This window comes from Corythoichthys intestinalis, chromosome 17 (assembly GCF_030265065.1).
Source record: "Corythoichthys intestinalis isolate RoL2023-P3 chromosome 17, ASM3026506v1, whole genome shotgun sequence".
In the NCBI taxonomy this organism is placed as follows: domain Eukaryota; kingdom Metazoa; phylum Chordata; class Actinopteri; order Syngnathiformes; family Syngnathidae; genus Corythoichthys; species Corythoichthys intestinalis.
Window position 1 is genome coordinate 15139438 of NC_080411.1, and position 20824 is coordinate 15160261.

General features: G+C 45.9%; 1 protein-coding gene across 2 annotated transcripts in view; it reads right to left on the reverse strand.

Moving 5' to 3' along the window:
- The window catches only part of lamc3 (laminin, gamma 3), a 252084-nt gene that overhangs the window by 111667 nt on the left and 119593 nt on the right, over positions 1-20824 (reverse strand). For both annotated transcript variants that reach the window (XM_057818403.1, XM_057818404.1), the window contains exons 9-11: positions 5446-5544; positions 3345-3481; positions 744-863 (exon numbers count right to left, since the gene is read on the reverse strand). In XM_057818403.1, the coding sequence (XP_057674386.1) occupies positions 744-863; positions 3345-3481; positions 5446-5544 (356 nt within the window). The remainder of the gene's footprint in view (positions 1-743; positions 864-3344; positions 3482-5445; positions 5545-20824) is intronic.

The following is a 20824-nucleotide window of genomic DNA, read 5'->3' on the forward strand; positions in this document are numbered from 1 at the left end:
GGAAGTGACCCGAAATCAATAGGAGGTCACCTGGAAATGTCTCCAGATCAACAGGAAGAGAACATTGAACAGAAAGTGGCCGAGAAATGCCCTAAAATTAACAGCAAACGATAAAAAATGTACAGAAAATGACCCATGAATACCCTAAAATTACAAAAAAAGTTCATTCGCCCCCTCTCTGTCAAAAATAAATTGATGTTTAGCGTCAATTCCAGCCACAAATTAACAAAGAAGTGACCCAAAAATGCCCCAAAACCAACAGGAAGTGACCCGAAATCAACAGGAAGTAACCCGAAATGAACAGGAAGTCCCTTGGAAATGCCCCCAAATAAACAGGAATTTACCAATAAACAGGAAATCGACAGCAAATGATCCAAAATGACACAGATACCGCAAAATGTCCAGGAATTGACCCGTAAATAGCCTAAAATTACAAAAAAGTGACCCAAAATTAACTCTTTGGCTTACAATGAAAATGATAGATGTCTAATTGACTTAAACTGGCATTTACTTGCTGTAAATGCTCATATTTCAGCATATTTCAGTGCTGTTGAAGGCGCTAGATGTCATTTGGATTAGATCCACTGGACGTCTAGCGCAGTCAACAGCAGCCTGTGAGTCAATTTATTTGGCGAAAAATAAACTGGTCTGTCCCACATGAGAAAAAATTGCCGCCGCCGCCGCCGGAACGGCAATCGCCCGCAGATGTTGTCCAATATCTATTATTTTTACGTGATGCTCACCCGGGGCTCTGTAGTATCCGGGGTCCACCTCGGAGAGAGGCAGTAAGTAGACTTCGCCTTCCTTCCACAGCAAGGGCTCGAGCCGACCCCCCGAGAACTCGCCCAGCCAGCCGTCCTGATCTAGACAAAAGAAGATATCAGGAAAGGTTCATTTGAATTTGAAAAGCTGCGAAACCAAACAGTTACTGACAGAGGTAGGTAGAGTAGCCAAATATTTGACTCGAGTAAGAGTAGCGTTACTTCAAAATAATATAACTCGAGTAAAAGTAGTCATTCAAACAATGTACTCGAGTACAAGTAAATAAAGTATTTGATGAAAAGTGTAGTGTGATGGCAATGTGCGTAACTGCTTACAATGATTTTTGAAAAATAATGGTATTTTTTTCCCCTCAGCATAAAGTTATCTATATGAACTTGTGATTTTAATTCGTGCTTAAAACACAACCATTATACATCATATTTTGTATGCTTTTGTTATGCTTGCATGAGAACATTGTAGCATAGAGCATCATTGTTATATTAACCTGTTTGAGTGTGCCTTCCCATAGCCTTGACTGTTGTAGACTGTATCACAATATGCCCAAATATGGATTATGTTCCTGTGTTTTCCAATATGCCCTGAATGAATACAATGGGCGACTGTGGCTTATCAGACTGAGCTTATCGTTCTAGCCAGAGCCGGTGTTTAAGGTCATAACTTGAGGTGTTTTACCCCTACTAGAGATGTTTTTCTGTAACTTGAGATGTTTTTACCAGGATATGCTATAGTAAGTTTCGGTTTTGTTTCTCTGATGTCAACCCATAAATAGAGGCATGCCCTACATTTCTCTTTTGTCCACATGTGGAGCGGACGCTTTGTGCGTTGCTCCGCGTCTGTACCCGAGCGCTCTCGTTCATAAAGCCTTCGAAGCAAAGCAATCCATGGTTGGGGTCTGATTCATTTCTCATCGAGCTATCGAGTTGACACTTTTCTTGGAGTTCAAACTTTAGCTTCCCTGACAGAACTGTTATTATTTTACTGTACAACAAACCATTACATAATCACATTTAGCCAAAGACAAAAATAAATAAATAAATAAATAATAATAGTAATTGAATTCTTGAGAGAGGAAAAAAAAGTCACAGAAATGAAGCATCATTCATCCAAAGAACATGAGTGCCCTCTAGTGGAGAAAATAGTTCCTAGTTTGAATAGTTCAATAGTGAATAGTTCTTTCAGTGTTCCTAGTATGAAATTACAAAGATCATATCTCCGTTTTTCCATGGTCAATCGGTGCCAAATAAAAACTCAGACAGAGGTTAAAATATGCGCTTTCGAGCAATGTTGACGGCATTGCTCTATGTCAAATAATTTTATGCGGTGCTTTAAAGACACCGCGTGATTGAACAGGCCGGCGTTATCATAGAACGGCAAGCTTGAGTCTGATTGGTATCATGGATTGGTCATGTGATTATTGTTGCGACGTCTCATTGGTGAAACTGGTAGCGCCATTGTTGGAGTCGCTGGCAAAAAAAGAAGTAAAACCTAACGTAGGAAAAAAAGGAAAAATGTAACGACTAGTGTAGCTCAAAGTAGCAGAGTAAGGGTGCGTTTCTTTTTCACAAATCTGCTCAAGTAAAAAGCATGGCTCGGTAAAACTACTCTTAGAAGTACATTTTTCTCAAAAAGTTCAAGTAAAAGTAACGGAGTACATGTAACGCGTTACTACCCACTTCTGCAAGTGGTTCAATGCCTCATGAGGCTTCATCTAACCATCACTACGGCTAAGTGTTGTCTAATAAAAGCATTTAAAAAATATGACATAAAATAAAAGCATTAAACATATTATTGCAAAATATTGTCATCGGTTTTGCGCCATATGCATGTTGACTTACAAGTTAATGTACAATCCTGCAACATTTGTACATCAGCTGGTCACTAGCCCAGCAGCTACGCTTACCTCTAGATGTTTCCAAACTAAGATGCTTAGAATTTATTTACTGCGGGAAAGACACATCAACAAACACTTCATTTATAATTAAAAATCTGTGCAAAAGCCCCCCAAAATGCATCTTGGGAATTTTCCCTCAATGGCATTTTCCGGACTGTATTTGTAAAGCTTTGTCGTCCGTTAATGGCGCTTAGAAGTAACTAATGTAAATGGGATTTATTTGTGAATTATTCCTTTTTATTTATAGACATTTTGGTGAATTTCAATCTAACTTATGTATATGGGATTTTTTTTTTTTTTTTTAATGGAAAATCTTGAAGTTGTTACATTTATCATTGTTAAAGCATCCAGTGGGGCTTCACAATACAATAAGCTGTAATATGTCCACGACTCCATATATCTGTTTTGGGTTTTGGAGTTGGACAACATCCTGATCTCTGCTATTAGTTAAAAAGTCATTATTGGGCAACTGTATTTCAGATGATTTAATTTTTTTCTTTTTAAAAGCCCAAAATGAGCCTGACATGGCTGCTTGAAACCGAAATGCCAGACATCCCCCGTGTATCCTCCAGTTTTGTGCTCAGCTCCAATCCAAACAAACATAATAGGTATGCTACACTGACTGGAGTTTATGTCAAACAAAATCTGGCCGGGCAGATATTTTTTTTACCTTCCATGAAATCCGAAGTGATGTTGACGGCCACATAGTGATTGGACGAGGAGCAGGCCAGCGAGTGGCCGAAGCAGAAACACGGTTGGCAGCCGGCCGGGTTGTTTTCTTGCAGGTTGAAGAAGCCTGGCTTGCACCTGCACACACGTGCGCAGCTAGTGAGAATCACATTTTTTCCACATTGTTGTTGTTTTGTCCTATTGGTGCGTTTTGGATCCAAACGGAGCACAGCTGTGATGAACTGTGACCTACAGGGAATAAACTGTTGTTAACTTTGTACTAGGCACAACGAAAACTAAGTCGGTTATGTCAGGACGGGCACTTTAAATCAAAAGTCCAACACTGGCGCATTTACTATATCATCTGTTTTTAAGCAATCAGTTTGTTGTTTTTGATTCAGTTTTTCATTAACATATCACACACAGAGCGTCTTATCTATGACAAACAAGAAAACAAAATAAAACAAAGTAAAACAGCAAGGTTACATTTTTTTTTTGTTTACCTGTGATTTCAGCTGCTTAGACACAGAGAATAGGAATCTGCGTGTCCTTATGGTCTGAAGAGTTTTAATGTATCACATGGGAGTTTGGTATACGCCCATTGTGGTTGCTCATTACATTTTAATTATTAGGAGAAATCAATGAATATGGAGGGATATAGGGGGGACAGAATGGAAGGAAGCAGACTGAAAAGAACAAACAACAACAAAAAATACATTATTAAACATCTATGCTACCTATGAACAGAGTCAAACTATATAGTCATCCAATTATATTTAACTGTTGACACCATGTGGGGGGCATGAAAACCAAGGAACAAGAGGAGGAAATGGAGCGTTCACAATTCTGGCGATGTGAGGTGGGAAACCGAGTATTGTAAACCACCTGTAAGTGTTGATATGTTGACATCCTATTCTATGCTACCTGATCTCTAATCCTGGCATCGACAATCTCATTTACCTGAGTGTGTCTACTTGCACCTAGTCATGCGTGAACCCACTCAGACGTGTGATAATCCTGCAGAAAAATAGAAATGCTGCACGGGGGCTGCGCACTGCCCCACACAGTCATCCACCTGGGACCCAGGGCGGCCCCCCGCACCATTCGTGCCCCCATTAACCAACCATCAAGGAAAGGATGACAGGACGGGCCACCACCCGCCCACCCGGACCCCAGCCACAGCTCCTGATCAGCATAGCAGACTGCGGCACCACCCCTGTCAATCGGACGGGGACCAAGCGAGGCACCACCCCTGCCAATTGGAGGGGAAGCGGCGCGGCACGCCCCTACCCCCACAGGTCCAGCACAGAGGCCACAGTCATACCCCCGGGACCCAGGGCGGTTGTTAACCAGCCTTCTGAGAAAGGACGAGGGAATGTGCCACCGGCCCCAGCCACCGCCTGTGCAACCGGAACCCAAGCCACTACTACAACCCCCGCAAAACCCTTTTCCACGCAGCTCCGGCAAAGAGGCCACTGTCCCCCCCGGACCCAGGGCGAACCCCCAGACCATCCGTGGAACGCATTAATCAGCCTTGAGGGAAAGGATGACGGGACCTGCCACCGCCCGCCCACCCGGAGCCCAGCCACCGCCGCAAACCCTGACCGACATGGCAAACCGCGGCACCACCCCTGCCAATCAGGGGCGGTGCGGGCATGACACTCCCCTGCCCCTGCAGCTCCGGCAAAGAAGACCTGTCCCCACTGGGACCCAAGGCGGTCCCCTGGACCACCTGTGCCCCTATTAACCAGCTTTCAGGGAAAGGACGAGGGGATGTGCCACTGCCTGCCCACCTAAACCCCCAGCCACTGCCACAACCCCCCGACCGACGCGGCAGGAAAGGATCCCCATCTGGCGGGGGTGACACACTGTCCAGCCGGCGATCCCCGCCGGGTCCCAGAGGAGGACACCTAAGTATTGCTAGGTTGGTATTGGGTATGTTCAGTTATTTTCATGGAATACAATACTCCGAGGACCTCGAAAGATCAGTCAAGATGCTCAAAACCAGCTATATGCAGAACTCTGCTTTGAAAAAGTGGCAGTGAATCAGTTATTGCTCATTAACTATAACTGGAAGGCCGATCCGTTGGGCGCCACCTCACCTGTCGCAGCTCCCTCCCTCGGCGTTGTCCTTGCAGTGACAGCTGCCGTCCAGCGGTGAGCAGGCGCCCACGCTACCACCGGGGGCGCAATCGCACGGCCTGCGGATGGGAAATTAAAAAATGCTGTGAGTCAGGCGTCCGAAAAACAAGAGAGCGATGGAAAAAAAAAAAAAGCTTGACGGCCTTTCGCGATTGATTGCTTTTGTTTGGAACAGCAAATCTAATATTAATGAGAGGCGCTATTGCAAATAATTTAATTATCTCCCAGCAAAAGCGTCTCCCCTTGTTTCTGCTCCAGTGGGCTGAATAATTCACACTGTTGCTCAGCTGCCTGATTTTTCAGCATCTATGATGGAAAGAGCCGCGTGTGCACGCGCGCACGTTTGTCTGCATTCTCCTCGCGTTTCACCAAATCTAATCTGTGTAATAAATGGCCATAAGGTAACCAAACCCGTGATGCATCGGCGTCCCTCCTATCTCATTTTAGCCAGCGTGTCCCACTTAGGATTCGAGGAAATAAAGCATCAAATAAACAATGAATACAGGATAATACCCAAATGTAATCCGTCTTTGCATTGATTTGATTTAAAGTCGGCGAAAAGAATACAAAAGCTGTACCTTGTGGCACTGTGTACTTTTTGTGTGTGTGTAATGTTATTTATCCGGCTAACTGTGCTATTTTGCTTCACTGTAGTTGTAATTGCCGATATATTATAACAACGTAGCGGGACTTAGACAATGGAAAAAAAAAAAAAAATTAAAATGTATAGTTGTTTCTAATGTTGATACCGCTAATCAACAGCAGAAGTGTTTACATTCTCCTCAGCAGCTGGCGTGGGTCAGAGAGTGCCGACATCAACCTTGAATATAAACTATAAAAAACATGCCCTTTCCAAGCTCACGCAGTCAATTCTCTATCAGCTAGGCATGTGACAATATATAATATTTATATAATAAATAACAAATATTTCTCGAGCCTCCGGGGTTGTAGAACCAATGCCAAGGCAAAGGGCAATAATCGGAAAATAATGAAATAACACCCATCCAACCACTCATTATCTACCGCTTAATCCGGGGTTGGGTCGTGGGGGCAGCAGCTTTAGCAGGGAAGCTCAGACTTCCCACTCCCCAGCCACTTCAACCAGCTCCTCCAGCTGAGAGAGTCTCTCCAGCATGTCCTGGGTCGTCCCTGGGGCGTCTGGCCCGTGGGACATGCCCAAAACACCTCTCCATGGAGTCGTCTAGGAGGCATCCGAACCAGATGCCCAAGCCACCTCAACTGGCTCCTCTCAACGCGGAGGAGTAGCACCTTGACACAGAGTCCCTTCCGGATGACTGAGCTTCTCACCCCATCTCTAAGGGAGAGCCCAGACACCCTGTGGAGGAAACTTACTTCGGCCGCATGTATCAAGGATCTTGTTCTTTCGGTCATGACCCACAGCTTGTGATCATAGGTGAGAAAGGAACATAGCTCATCTGGTAAATCAAGAATTTTGCCTTTTGGCTCAGCTCCTTCACCACTACGGACCGGTGCAGAGTCCGCATCACTGCAGACATTCCACCCATCTGCCTGTCGATCTCCTGCTCCCTACCCTCACTCGTGAACAAGACCCCAAGATATTTGAACTCCTTCACTTGAGGCAGGATCTCATCCCCGACCCGGAGAGGGCACGCCACCCTTTTCTGACCGAGGACCATGGTCTCGGTTTTGGAGGTGCTGATCTTCATCCTGACCGCTTCACACTCTGCTGCAAATTGCTCCAGTAAAAGTTGGGAGGTCACAGCTTGATGAAACAAACAGCACTACATCTGCAAAAGCAGAGATGCAATGTTGAGGCCACCAAACCGGACCACCTCAATGGCTCATCTGCGGCTAGAAATTCTGTCCATAAAAATTATGAACAGAATCGGTGACAAAGGGCAACATTGGCGGAGTCTAACCCTCACTAGGAACGAATCCAATTTACTGCCGGCAATGCAGACCAATTCTGACACCGGTCGTACAAGGACCGAACGGCCCTTACCAAGGGGCTCTGTACCCCATACTCCTCAGGGACACAGTTGAATGCCTTCTGTCAGGGAATGCGCGGGCAGGCAGGTAGGTTGTGTGGACCCAAAAGCAGTGAAACAAAAATGCAAGGCAGGTGGCAGAGAACTCAAAAAGGCTTTAATGATAACTAACAAAAGGCACAAAGTACAAAACAAAGGCTGTGGTGATCAAAAAACTAACAAATAACTTAGGTCACTAACAAAGGCTGAATATCAAAAACTTACTGAGACGAACACGAGGGCTAGGACAGGACTTCAACTTTGACGCAGACACAGACATTGACAATGACGCAACGAGGAGTGAACAGAAAATTGGAGCTTATATACACACAAGCAAACAAGGGTTAACGAGACAACAAGGAACAGGTGAGCACAGGGGGATAGGCAAGGAGAAGGCACATCAGGTGAAATCAATGGGCAATCACAGGGACAAGTTACACTAGGAGAAAACAAATACAAAACCTAACAGTACCCCCCCCTCAAGGGACGGATCCCAGACGTCCCGATGAAAACAAAGTCCCAAACACGGCGAGAAGAAGGATGCTGAAGGAGGGAGCAACATTAGCCCGTCAGGGCTAGTCAGGCGGGCGTCCAGGACGCCAGACGTGGGCCGATTGCACGGGTCGACCGGGTGGGCGTTTGGGGCGCCAGACGTTGGGTGACCGCACAGGATGATCAGGCGGGCGCCCCGGGCGAGGTAGGACTTTGCCGTTCATGCCACTAAGCCGTGGCAGGAAGCGAGGAGCGACGTCGTCGTCATCGTAAAGAGAGTCAGGCACGTCGTCGGAGTCGGGCGGACCAGGCACTGAGGCGTCGTCGGAGTCGGGCGGACCAGGCACTGAGGCGTCGTCGGAGTCGGGCGGACCAGGCACTGAGGCGTCGTCGGAGTCGGGCGGACCAGGCACTGAGGCGTCGTCGGAGTCGGGCGGACCAGGCACTGAGGCGTCGTCGTCGTCGTCGTCTGCTGGCGGAACAGCAGCGGAGTCGTCGTCGGAGACTGCTGGCGGAACAGCAGCGGAGTCGTCGCCGGAGACTGCTGGCGGAACAGCAGCGGAGTCGTCGCCGGAGACTGCTGGCGGAACAGCAGCGGAGTCGTCGCAGGAGACTGCTGGCGGAACAGCAGCGGCGTCGTCGCAGGAGACTGCTGGCGGAACAGCAGCGGCGTCGTCGCAGGAGACTGCTGGCGGAACAGCAGCGGCGTCGTCGCAGGAGACTGCTGGCGGAACAGCAGCGGCGTCGTCGCAGGAGACTGCTGGCGGAACAGCAGCGGCGGCGTCGCAGGAGACTGCTGGCGGAACAGCAGCGGCGTCGCAGGAGACTGCTGGCGGAACAGCAGCGGCGTCGCAGGAGACTGCTGGCGGAACAGCAGCGGCGTCGCAGGAGACTGCTGGCGGAACAGCAGCGGCGTCGCAGGAGACTGCTGGCGGAACAGCAGCGGCGTCGCAGGAGACTGCTGGCGGAACAGCAGCGGCGTCGCAGGAGACTGCTGGCGGAACAGCAGCGGAGTCGCAGGAGTCTGCTGGCGGAACAGCAGCGGAGTCGCAGGAGTCTGCTGGCGGAACAGCAGCGGAGTCGTCGGGCACTGGAACGAAGGTCAGACGGCGAGGCGCCGGGACAGGGACTAGGCGACGAGGCGCCGGGACGGGCACCTCGGGCAGCTTGGACGTTGGCGCGGGCACTAGACTGCGTGGAGTCGGCGCGGGCACTGGAACGGAGGCCAGACGGCGAGGTGCCGGGACAGGGAGTAGGCGACGAGGCGCCGGGACGGGCACCTCGGGCAGCTTGGACTTTGGCGCGGGCACTGGACTGCGTGGAATCAGCGCAGGCACTGGAACGGAGGCCAGACGGCGAGGTGCCGGGACAGGGACTAGGCGACGAGGCGCCGGGACGGGCACCTCGGGCAGCTTGGACGTCGGCGCGGGCACTTGACTGCGGGGAGCCGGCGCGGGAGGAACTTGACTGCGGGGAGCCGGCGCGGGAGGAACTTGACTGCGGGGAGCCGGCGCGGGAGGAACTTGACTGCGGGGAGCCGGCGCGGGAGGAACTTGACTGCGGGGAGCCGGCGCGGGAGGAACTTGACTGCGGGGAGCCGGCGCGGGAGGAACTTGACTGCGGGGAGCCGGCGCGGGAGGAACTTGACTGCGGGGAGCCGGCGCGGGAGGAACTTGACTGCGTGGAGCCGGCGCGGGAGGAACTTGACTGCGGGGAGCCGGCGCGGGAGGAACTTGACTGCGTGGAGCCGGCGCGGGAGGAACTTGACTGCGTGGAGCCGGCGCGGGAGGAACTTGACTGCGTGGAGCCGGCGCGGGAGGAACTTGACTGCGTGGAGCCGGCGCGGGAGGAACTTGACTGCGTGGAGCCGGCGCGGGAGGAACTTGACTGCGTGGAGCCGGCGCGGGAGGAACTTGACTGCGTGGAGCCGGCGCGGGAGGAACTTGTCTGCGTGGAGCCGGCGCGGGAGGAACTTGACTGCGTGGAGCCGGCGCGGGAGGAACTTGACTGCGTGGAGCCGGCGCGGGAGGAACTTGACTGCGTGGAGCCGGCGCGGGAGCTTCGGGAACCCACGACGTCAGCACCGCCGCCCGCCGTCGGCGTTGACGGCCACGCCGAGGCTTTTGCTGAGTGCCTTCAGGTGGCAGGGGCGGCAGAATAGCCCCATTAGGCCGCCTTGAGCCTGGGCGACCCCGTAGACCACCCCGGGGGGGTCCCCGATAGATGGCCCAACGGGATCCTAGGTAGGAGTCCTTGGCTATGAGCTCAGAATGTGACACCGAGTGCGGAGGGTGGTAAGAAAAATAATCAGGGGAGACAGAGGGCATGAAATCAAAATCAGAGTCTGAATCAGAGAGAAGATCATATAAATTATGATCTTCCTCAAAATCCGAAAAATCTGAATCCAAAAAAATATGTCTAGGAAAAACATAATCAGGGGAACGGGCAGATGGTCGTCGGCGTGCATGCCGGTGGCGAATTTTTCCCGCTGGGTCCACAAGTGGCTGCGTCATTCTGTCAGGGAATGCGCGGGCAGGCAGGTAGGTTGTGTGGACCCAAAAGCAGTGAAACAAAAATGCAAGGCAGGTGGCAGAGAACTCAAAAAGGCTTTAATGATAACTAACAAAAGGCACAAAGTACAAAACAAAGGCTGTGGTGATCAAAAAACTATCAACAAATAACTTAGGTCACTAACAAAGGCTGAATATCAAAAACTTACTGAGACGAACACGAGGGCTAGGACAGGACTTCAACTTTGACGCAGACACAGACATTGACAATGACGCAACGAGGAGTGAACAGAAAATTGGAGCTTATATACACACAAGCAAACAAGGGTTAACGAGACAACAAGGAACAGGTGAGCACAGGGGGATAGGCAAGGAGAAGGCACATCAGGTGAAATCAATGGGCAATCACAGGGACAAGTTACACTAGGAGAAAACAAATACAAAACCTAACACCTTCTCCAAATCCACAAAACACATGTAGACCGGCTGGGCGAACTCCCATGCACCCTCAGGGAACCTGCTCAGGGTGTAGAGCTGGTCCACTGTTCCACGGCTGGGACAAAAACCACCCTGCTGCTCCTGAATCCGAAATTTGACTTCCCAACGTACCCTCTCCAGCACCCCTGATGATGTGTGATCCCTATACAATTGGAACAAACCCTCCAGTCCCCCTTCTTAAAAAGGGGGACCACCACCCCGGTCTGCCAATCCAGAGGCACTGTCCCCGCTTCAAACTTTCTGCCCTCTGTCCATCGCGGATATTTTTTAAAATTAAAAATAAATAAATAAATAAATAATGCAGTATTTTATAGCGCTGTCCCGATCCCATCACGCAGTCTTTCACTCTCGCTCCTGCCATTTTTCTTGGTCAGGCAGTGCACTGGAGTTTACGATTATTGACTGAAGTTAAGGTTTGATCTTGCGATGGCCGTTGGAAGCCGAAACTTCAAAGTGCCGCATGCATCAATCATCTTTTAACTTGTTAAACAGTTGCTGTGGCAACTCATTGTGTGTAAATAAGCAGCTTGAGCGGATTTGAGTGGACTCACTCAATGAAGCATTTAATAAAGACAAGCATTTCTACATAATTACCGTATTGGTCCGAATATAAGACGGCCCTGATTATAAGACGACCCCCTCTTTTTCAAGACTAAAGTTTGAAAAAACTTTTTGAACACCAAATTAATTTTTATACAGAAAATAATTACAGTACATCTGAAAAAAAATGATTATAACAATATATTTGAGAGAAAAAGCATGTTATTTTGCCTCATTCAAATCTTAATATCTGAACATTTAAATATGTAAACTAAGTGCAATCACATTCATAAATGAATGGCTTCTGGTTTTTGAAATGTAAATAAACCAATCTATTGTGATAAAACAACAAAATTGCAATAACTGCAATAACCATCAAAGTGAGGTCTAATTGTAACTGTAGTCTTGAAACAATTCCGAATAAGGAAAAACATTGCAATAAAATAATGCAAACTGGTTAAACTTGAGAGTAGCTGAGATCTGTCATGACAGAACATCGCTTCAATGATATCTAGCGCCATCTAGCGTCGTGAATGGGTATATTGTCTAGACCACGAATATAAGACGACCCCCACTTTTTCAGTCTTATTTCAATGCAAAAAAACACCGTCTTATATTCGGGCCAATACGGTATTACATTTGAAGTGCTTTAAAACCATTTATTAAAATATCTATATGCTTGTTTGTTTGTTTTTTTTTTAATTATAGTTTGGGAAAAGAAGTGGAAAAAACATGTCTTATATGTATCTCTTTCCAATGCTATATCTGAATAAATACATTGAACACACACACAAATATTTTTTTTGTTTTTTGGGGAGGAGGGGGGGCACTACTTCGCATTTTTTCACTTATCGAGACTGGTTCTGGTCCCAAATAACCGTGAAAAATTAGGGATCACTGTATTTTTAAAAAATGTAATAAATTATATGCCTTTGTATTTTTTGGTTTTTCGGCCAGGTGTTTCCACGATTCGGTTTTCGGTTTCAGCCAAGAATTTTGCTTTCGGTACATCCCTACTAATTTTGCTTTTGACCTGAGGGACCACGCAGGAACAGAGGGATCTTAGATAAACATTCACATTTGATTAGCGTTAAATGATGTTCTTGTTGGTGTCTTTTGTTGGTTTTACGGGCCGGGCAGTTGACAGAGGAGGATCACATTTTTTTTCTCCCGTGTCTCGATCTCTCCTCTGAAGTTTCGGTGATGGATGTAGTCGCCATGGAAACAAGCAGGTTTGGTCGGAGGTCATCTTCAGACGCGCGCGCACGTGCACTACGGCGAGTTAGCAACCACTGCGGGTGGGTGAAGGCGGTGAGGGGGAAAAAAACGAAGCGAGGTCTTTTTTTTTTTGTAGAAGTGGTACACGTTCGGCTGCCTCAGTCAGGATTTGCAGCTAAAAATATGCTAATGTGATCCGCTAACTAATGCTCTTATGCAAGCGTGCTGCAGGTGATAATGCTGCTCGGTTCCCCTTAATGTAAAACACGGACGAATGCAGCTTGTTTGAACATTGTCAACAAACAACATTTGTAATCCCAGCACTATTTCTGCAGCAGACTTTTGTGGAAATGTTGTCTTGACACAAGGTCAGCCGGTTTCCCTTAGCAACGTGAAATTTGCTTGGCATGTCTATCGGGAGTAAACTTGCTAAGTCCTAAAAAGTCTAAGGAAGTCAGCCATTTTGGTCTGACGAGACCATTTTGGAGTCATGTTTGCTATTGTACCTTCTGTTGTATGTTGAATAGAACACTGAGTGTATAAATATGAACATAAAAGTAGATGGTGACATTCATTCCTTAGTAATTGCAGTAATAGCAATGCATTCTGAAGGCTGAGCTCAAGCTGTGCAGTCGCATACAAGCCAGCTCCGTGAAGGACACGCTCCTATCTTCGCTGATAAGCGCAGGCCTGAAAATACAGCCTGAAAACAGCTCGGCTATGGGCACCAGAAAGGCTCAGGCCCCAAAACAAGAGGATTTTGAAGAACTTAGAGCCTCCATCCAGAAAATGGAGACGAAAATGGAGGCCGCCCTGGCCGCCTTGACCAATCTTGTGGAGAAGGAGGTTATGAAAGAGATACAGCTGCTGAGGGCTGAAACCCGCCAAAACCGCGATGAATTCCTGAAGCTCAAGCAAGAGAGTGAGGAAAAGGATGCGCGCATAAAAAGGCTGGAATACTTGGCTGATGAACTCGACCAAGGAAGACGCGCAAATGATCTCATCGTTTCTGGATTACAACTGGTGCCCCGATCATATGCCGAGGCGGCTAGTCCATCTGTGGCTCAACAAGCAATTGAAAAGCTGAAAGAAGCAGGATTAACCGTGGAAGAGGAACACATCACCCACTGCTTTCTGCTCCCGGCTGGGGGAAAGGGCCCTGCGGCGGTGGTCGTGAAGCTAACTGACCACAAGAGCAAGGCTGCCCTGCTTGCGCAGCGTCGCCGCCTGAAGGGTACGAAGATCTTTCTGAATGATAACCTGACTCGCCGGAATGCTCAAGTAGCAAAAAAAGCGCGTCAGCTCAAAAAAGAGGGGAAAATAACCAACACCTGGGTCTCTGACTGCAAGATTCTCATCAAGACACAAGACATGAAGATAAGAGTTGTGAGAAGCTTGGAGGAGCTGACACCATTCGAATAAATAATGATGACGTCCACAAATTTTCTGGATGTCCAGATGGATGAAACTTATGATGACCCTAGTGACAGTCTAGATCCGGACCTCAACTTCTACAATAACATGCCGAACAGTTGTAAGTACTACACCACAGACCAATACAACAACTCTATGGATAATGACGGCAAGCTAAAACTAATCCATTTCAACGCCAGGAGTCTTTACAAAAATATGGAAAGCATCGATGAGTATCTACAAAGCTTCAAGAATAAGTTTGATGTTATCGCCGTCTCCGAAACATGGCTTAATGATAACAAAGGACTTGACCTCAACTTGCTTGGATACAACGTAGCACAAGTAAATCGGACAGCTAAGGGAGGTGGGGGTGTTGCAATTTTTATCAGAAATGTGTTCAACTTTGATGTCCTGCAAGGCAGGTCAATCGCTATCGAAGATTTGATGGAATGTGTATCAATTGAGCTAAGTATACCTAACTGTAAAAGCATTACCATCTGTTGTGTTTATCGTGCACCTGACTCAAATGTACAACTTTTTACTCAGCACATGGAAGGCATACTGTCTAAAATGAACAATAAGCATGTGATTTGCTGTGGGGACATGAATCTGGACATCCTGAATCCCAAAAAAAATCCTCACATAGATAACTTTGTTGCATCCATGTATTCTCAAGGCCTACGGCCCCTGATTACGCAACCAACCCGTATAACGGCACACTGCGCGACTCTCATTGATAATATTTTCACAAACATTTTAGAGCAGACTCAAAGTGGCCTGCTAATCTGTGATATTACAGACCATTTGCCTATCTTTACTGAATTCCCTTTAAGCTATTCCTGCGCAAATAAAACCAAGATTGTATACAGAAGACTGAGAAGTGAATCAAATATTGAAAACATGAAAAAAGAACTTTTGAACCACAAATGGGATGATGTGTACAATGCAACAGATGTGAATACTGCTTATCAGTACCTTCTGAATACAATCCAACACCTCTATGATAAGTGCTGCCCGGTCAAGCAGTTTCCTGTGAGAAAAGCTATAAACAAGCCTTGGTTAACGAAGTCTCTTATCAATTCCTGCCTCAAAAGGACCAGGCTGTACAGGGAGTTCATCTCAAACAGGACAACAGAAAATGAAAACAAATTCAAAAAGTACCGAAACAAACGCAACTCCATTTTGCGTTCCTGTAAAAAACAATACTATTGCAACTTACTGGAAGACACTAAAAACTACACCTCCAAACTATGGAAAATTCTAAATGATATCATAAGAAGAAACAGGGAGTCAGGTAGCTCTTATCCTGAGTTCTTCTACGGGGAAAACAGTCAAATGAGAAACAAAACTGAGATTGCAAACAAATTCAACGAATTCTTTGCAACTGTGGGCTCCAACCTGGCAAAAAAAATCCCCCCGGTTGATACACATATGAACCCTGACCCCATTTTAAATTCAATGTTTCTTGAACCAATTCTCCCAACTGAGGTAAAGAGTTTGATTATGCAATGCGAAAACAAAAACTCTACTGACTTTCATGAAATTGATATGAAAATCATCAAAAGCATCCATAATGAAATTCTGCTACCAATAACCCATATCTTCAACCTATCTTTTGAATCAGGAATTTTCCCTGATGAAATGAAAATTGCTAAAGTTATACCAATATTCAAAGGCGGGAACCCACATGAGCTCAACAACTACAGACCTATTTCCATCCTCCCCCAACTTTCTAAAATACTTGAAAAGCTTTTTAACAACCGACTTGACAAATTCATAACAAAGCATCATTTATTATACGACAGTCAATATGGATTTAGAAAAAACCATTCCACTGTGCAGGCCCTAGCTGAGTCAATGGAACTGATTACGGGTGCTCTCGACCAAAAAAAATACTCTGTGGGAATCTTCCTAGACTTGAAAAAAGCCTTCGATACAGTCAACCACGACATCCTACTGGACAAACTACAGAGACTCGGTTTGAGAGGCAACGCTCTAAATTGGATAAGAAGCTATCTGGAGAGGCGCTGGCAATATGTATCATATGAAGGGTGCAGATCAACAACTCGTCCAATTACATGTGGAGTGCCCCAGGGCTCCGTCCTGGGGCCGAAACTTTTCATCCTATACATAAATGACCTGCATCTAGCTTCTAATCTCAAAATGGTGCTTTTTGCGGATGACACAAACATCTTCTGTTCCGGAAAAGACCCCCAGAGTCTATTTAAACAAATAAATGTGGAATTAGCTAGATTGCAAAAATGGTTCGATGCAAACAAATTAACTCTTAACCTCGAGAAAACTAAATACATAGTATTTGGAAGAAAAAATTTGGATCCGAACCTAAAGATACTAATAAATAATGTAGAGATACAAAGGGTACAACAGCACAAAGTGCTAGGCATAATTATTGATCAACGCCTAAACTGGAAGCCTCATATAGATAGACTGAGAAACAAAATTGCTCGGAGCATCTCAATTCTCTATAGAGCACAAAACATGCTAGACACGAGGGCTCTCCAAACCCTATACTGCGCACTCGTCCTTCCACATTTCAGTTACTGCTTGGAGATCTGGGGACGAACTTATGAAACGCACCTCAACCCACTCTGTGTTCTCCAAAAGAAAGCCATTAGAATTATTCATGGAGCTTCCTACAGAGCACACACCAACGAGCTTTTCATCAAGTCCAAAACGCTGAAATTTCATGACTTGGTCGACTACAAAATCGCTCAAATGATGTATAAAGCCAACACATACAGTCTTCCAGCAAATTTGCAAGCTTTATTCTGCATTAAAGAATCCTCCTACAATCTGAGAGTATCCCGAACTTTTTCCTACCAGTCCATTAGGACTAAAATGAAAACTTTTTCCGTTGTAAACACTGGGGCTCGACTATGGAATACATGTGATGCAGCACTAACGAATATAAACTCATTACACTTCTTCAAAATAATGTATAAGAAAAGCAAAATAAGCCAGTACATCGCCCAGACATAACAATAACAGCACACACTATACAGATAAGAATGTCCTCACACCAAACCAGGCTTAAGGCCAGGGACAACTAGTAATGATATAACAATCTGGGACGCGCCCCGCATCTAAATCACATTACGGACTCTGCTTCTGCAACGTACAAGCTGAGCTTCCTCCGGAGGAAATTATGGAACTGGTTAACTGGGCCCTGAGTTCAATGGATGGAATATTCTCTACTATGCGACCCTCCTCTGGACAAAGACCTTGCCCGGTCACCACCTTCACGTCTGGATATGTGGAGGACGCTTGGGGTAAATGGAGACCGCTATGCCTAACGTCCCTCCTGATAGAAGACGCTGAAGATGTGTACATCTTTGGCACACTGCTGGCGCTTGCCTTCCTGATGCTACTGGCTGCTCTCTGGGTTCGTCGCTTCTCGATCAGGATGAAAAACCAACTCCACGACGCAGCTGAGATTGTTCGACGCAACGGCGACCAGTTGGCCCAGTTAATGAAGGAACAGGCGATGCTAAGCGACGCTGCCACACGACTGGCCGCAAAGATTGACGTGGAGCTGCGTGATCAAGAGAGATTCGCTCGTGCCAACCGGGCCAGAGATGACGATGACTAAACTCCTAAGGGGATGCTGACAACAAATCAACGTGGACGCAACTCAGGCGGGCCTCCACAACACCCCTAGCTGTCACCACTCACCAATCAAGGACATGGACTGATTGAAGTTACATAAATTTAATTGTGAAATTGCCATGCAAATTAATGACTTTTTGAACAATAGGCGCTAGACTGTCATTGGACTGATCATGAGCTGTTGCTTGTGCGACCTTGGTGGAAGGGGGACGGGTCCCGATAAGCTTTGGCTTTTTTTCCGTTCCCTTTGTCATGTCTCTTTTCATCTTCTGGGAGAAACAATATTTTTTATCTTTTTTTCTTCCTTTCATTTCTTCCCTTATTACATGATTTAATGCTGATGATGATGATGTTGATGTGATGATGATGATGACAAATGACAATGACAATAAATTCAAATTCAATAATTGTTCTTCGCAGCAGATAAAGAATATATTCCTGTGTAATTCTGTTTGTGTTATGTGTAGTTTGACCATAAACAAACTAAGCGTGGCATTGACTAGGGGTGGGAACCTCTGGGGTAGCTCACGATTTGCGATACAAGGCTCCTGATAATGACCCGCAAATACCCTAAAATGAACAGGAAGTGACTTATAAATGGCCCCAATACCAGGAAGACTGGCTGTGAATGCTGTGGTTTGAGCGCCATTGACAAACGTTCATTCACACTCTCCCACTTGAAGTGGATTGGACGTCTTTGGCCATCGATCGCAACCACGGGGGAATTTCAGGTCATTTCCTGGTGATTTTTGGTCACTTCCTGGTGATTATTGAGGCATTGATGGGTGGTTTCGTGTTGATTTTGGGTCACTGAACAAGAAGTGACCCAGGAATGTCTCCAAATGGATAGGAAGTGACTCAAAAATCAACTGCTAGTGACCAGCTAATTGCTGTTAAATTAACGTGAAGCGACCTGTAAAAGCCCCCAAAAGGAGAAGAATAGCTGTCAATGCTCTGGTTTCAGTGCCATTGACTGCGCTGGACGTCGAGTAAATTTTGACTAATGAACGAGAGTGCTTACACCCCTTCAGGTACAGGACAAGTAAAAAAGTATTGGTAGAAAAGAATACTCAAGTGATGAGTAACATTGTGAGTAAGTGCGTACAATGTCAGTTTTTTAAAAAAATAGGTATTTTTATCAGCACAATTTAAACAATATGAACTATTATTACACTGTACTATAACCTATTACACTGTAAATTTATACCGTCTTCATAAGAGTATTTTTCTTAAATCTAGTCAAAAATTTTCCCTATCTTGTTTTGAGGGTTAAAGACCAGTTAACATATTAATGCGAAAGATTTTTTGACTTATTTTAAGTAAATATTACTGTATGATCTTGTTAAGCCCATACATCTACAGTGGGGCAAATAAGTATTTCGTCAACCACCAGTTGTGCAAGTTCTCCTACGTGAAAAAATTAAATAGGCCTGTAATTGTCAACATGGGTAAACCTCAACCATGAGAGACAGAATGTGGGAAAAAATCTGAAAATCACATTGATTTTTAAAGAATACATATATTTCCAAATTAGAGTGGGAAATATGTATTTGGTCACCTACAAACAAGCGACATTTCTGGCTGTCAAAGAGGTCTACCTTCTTCTAACGAGGTCTAACGATGCTCCACTTGTTACCTGTATTAATGGAACCTGTTTTAACTCATTATCGGTAGAAAAGACACCTGTCCACAACCTCCGTCAGTCACACTCCAAACTATGGCCAAGACCAAAGAGCTGTCGAAGGACACCAGAGACAAAATTGTAGACCTGCACCAGGCTGGGAAGACTGAATCTGCAATAGGTAAAACGCTTGGTGTAAAGAAATCAACTGTGGGAGCAATTATTAGAAAATGGAAGACATACAAGACCAGTGATAATCTTCCTTGATCTGGGGCTACATGCAAGATCTCACCCCGTGGCGTCAAATAACAAGAACGGTGAGCAAAAATCCCAAACCACACGGGGGGACCTAGTGAATGACCTACAGAGAGCTGGGACCACAGTAACAAAGGCTACTATCAGTAACACAATGCGCCGCCAGGGAATCAAATCCTGCACTGCCAGATGTGTCCCCCTGCTGAAGCCAGTACACGTCCAGGCACGTCTGCGGTTCGCGAGAGAGCATTTGGATGATCCAGAAAAAGATTGGGAGAATGTGTTATGGTCAGATGAAACCATACCAAAATCTTTGAATTCGAGAACAATTGGCTAACTTACATAGCAAAAGTCTGCTAGCTTAAATGCTATAAAACGCTAACTTTTTTTTTTTTTTTTTTTTTACAATGATTTAACAAATGGTACAGACACATATTCCCACAAAAAATGGCTTAATATACTTTACGAATGCATTAAACATTAGCTCAAACAAAAATTTAGCTTATGTTGGTCTAAACAGGGAGCAGCTGGATTCAGCCACGTGAGATGAGGCAGACTAGAGGGCAGTGTATCCACCCAAATCAATAAAACTAAATGCAAACACTTTCAAAACAAACCATTACAACGCCACTTCAATTAAACGAATACTCGAAGCAGCAAAATTTAATTTGAATCTTTTTCTAATCGGAATACTTGAGTTAATCGATTAATCGTTGCAGCACTAATCCACACTTGACAGGTCTAATCAAATGATGTACAGTAGACGTGCACATCATCGCGGACAGCAAGGTGGCTGATGTCTTGAAATCCGTGTGGTTCTTAAACGCGACACAAGCAATAACTCGCTCATCTGCACACGACCAAGAACTATCTACCTCAGACATGTCCAAAGTCCGGCTCGGGGGCCAAATGCGGCCCGTGGTCAAATTTCATCCGGCCCCCGGCCTCTGCCATAAAATCAATAACGTCTGGCCCACACACAGACTTAATAAATTGGTCAGCAGTACTGCTACCAGCACATGAAGTATCTTACACACTAAATGTTGCTCCTCTTTTCCCCACTAAAAGGCAGCAGCACTCTAAGCAACAGTACCCTGTGTGACCCGTTACTCCCAATTTTCTAAAATGGCGACAATCAACAACAACAACAAAAAAG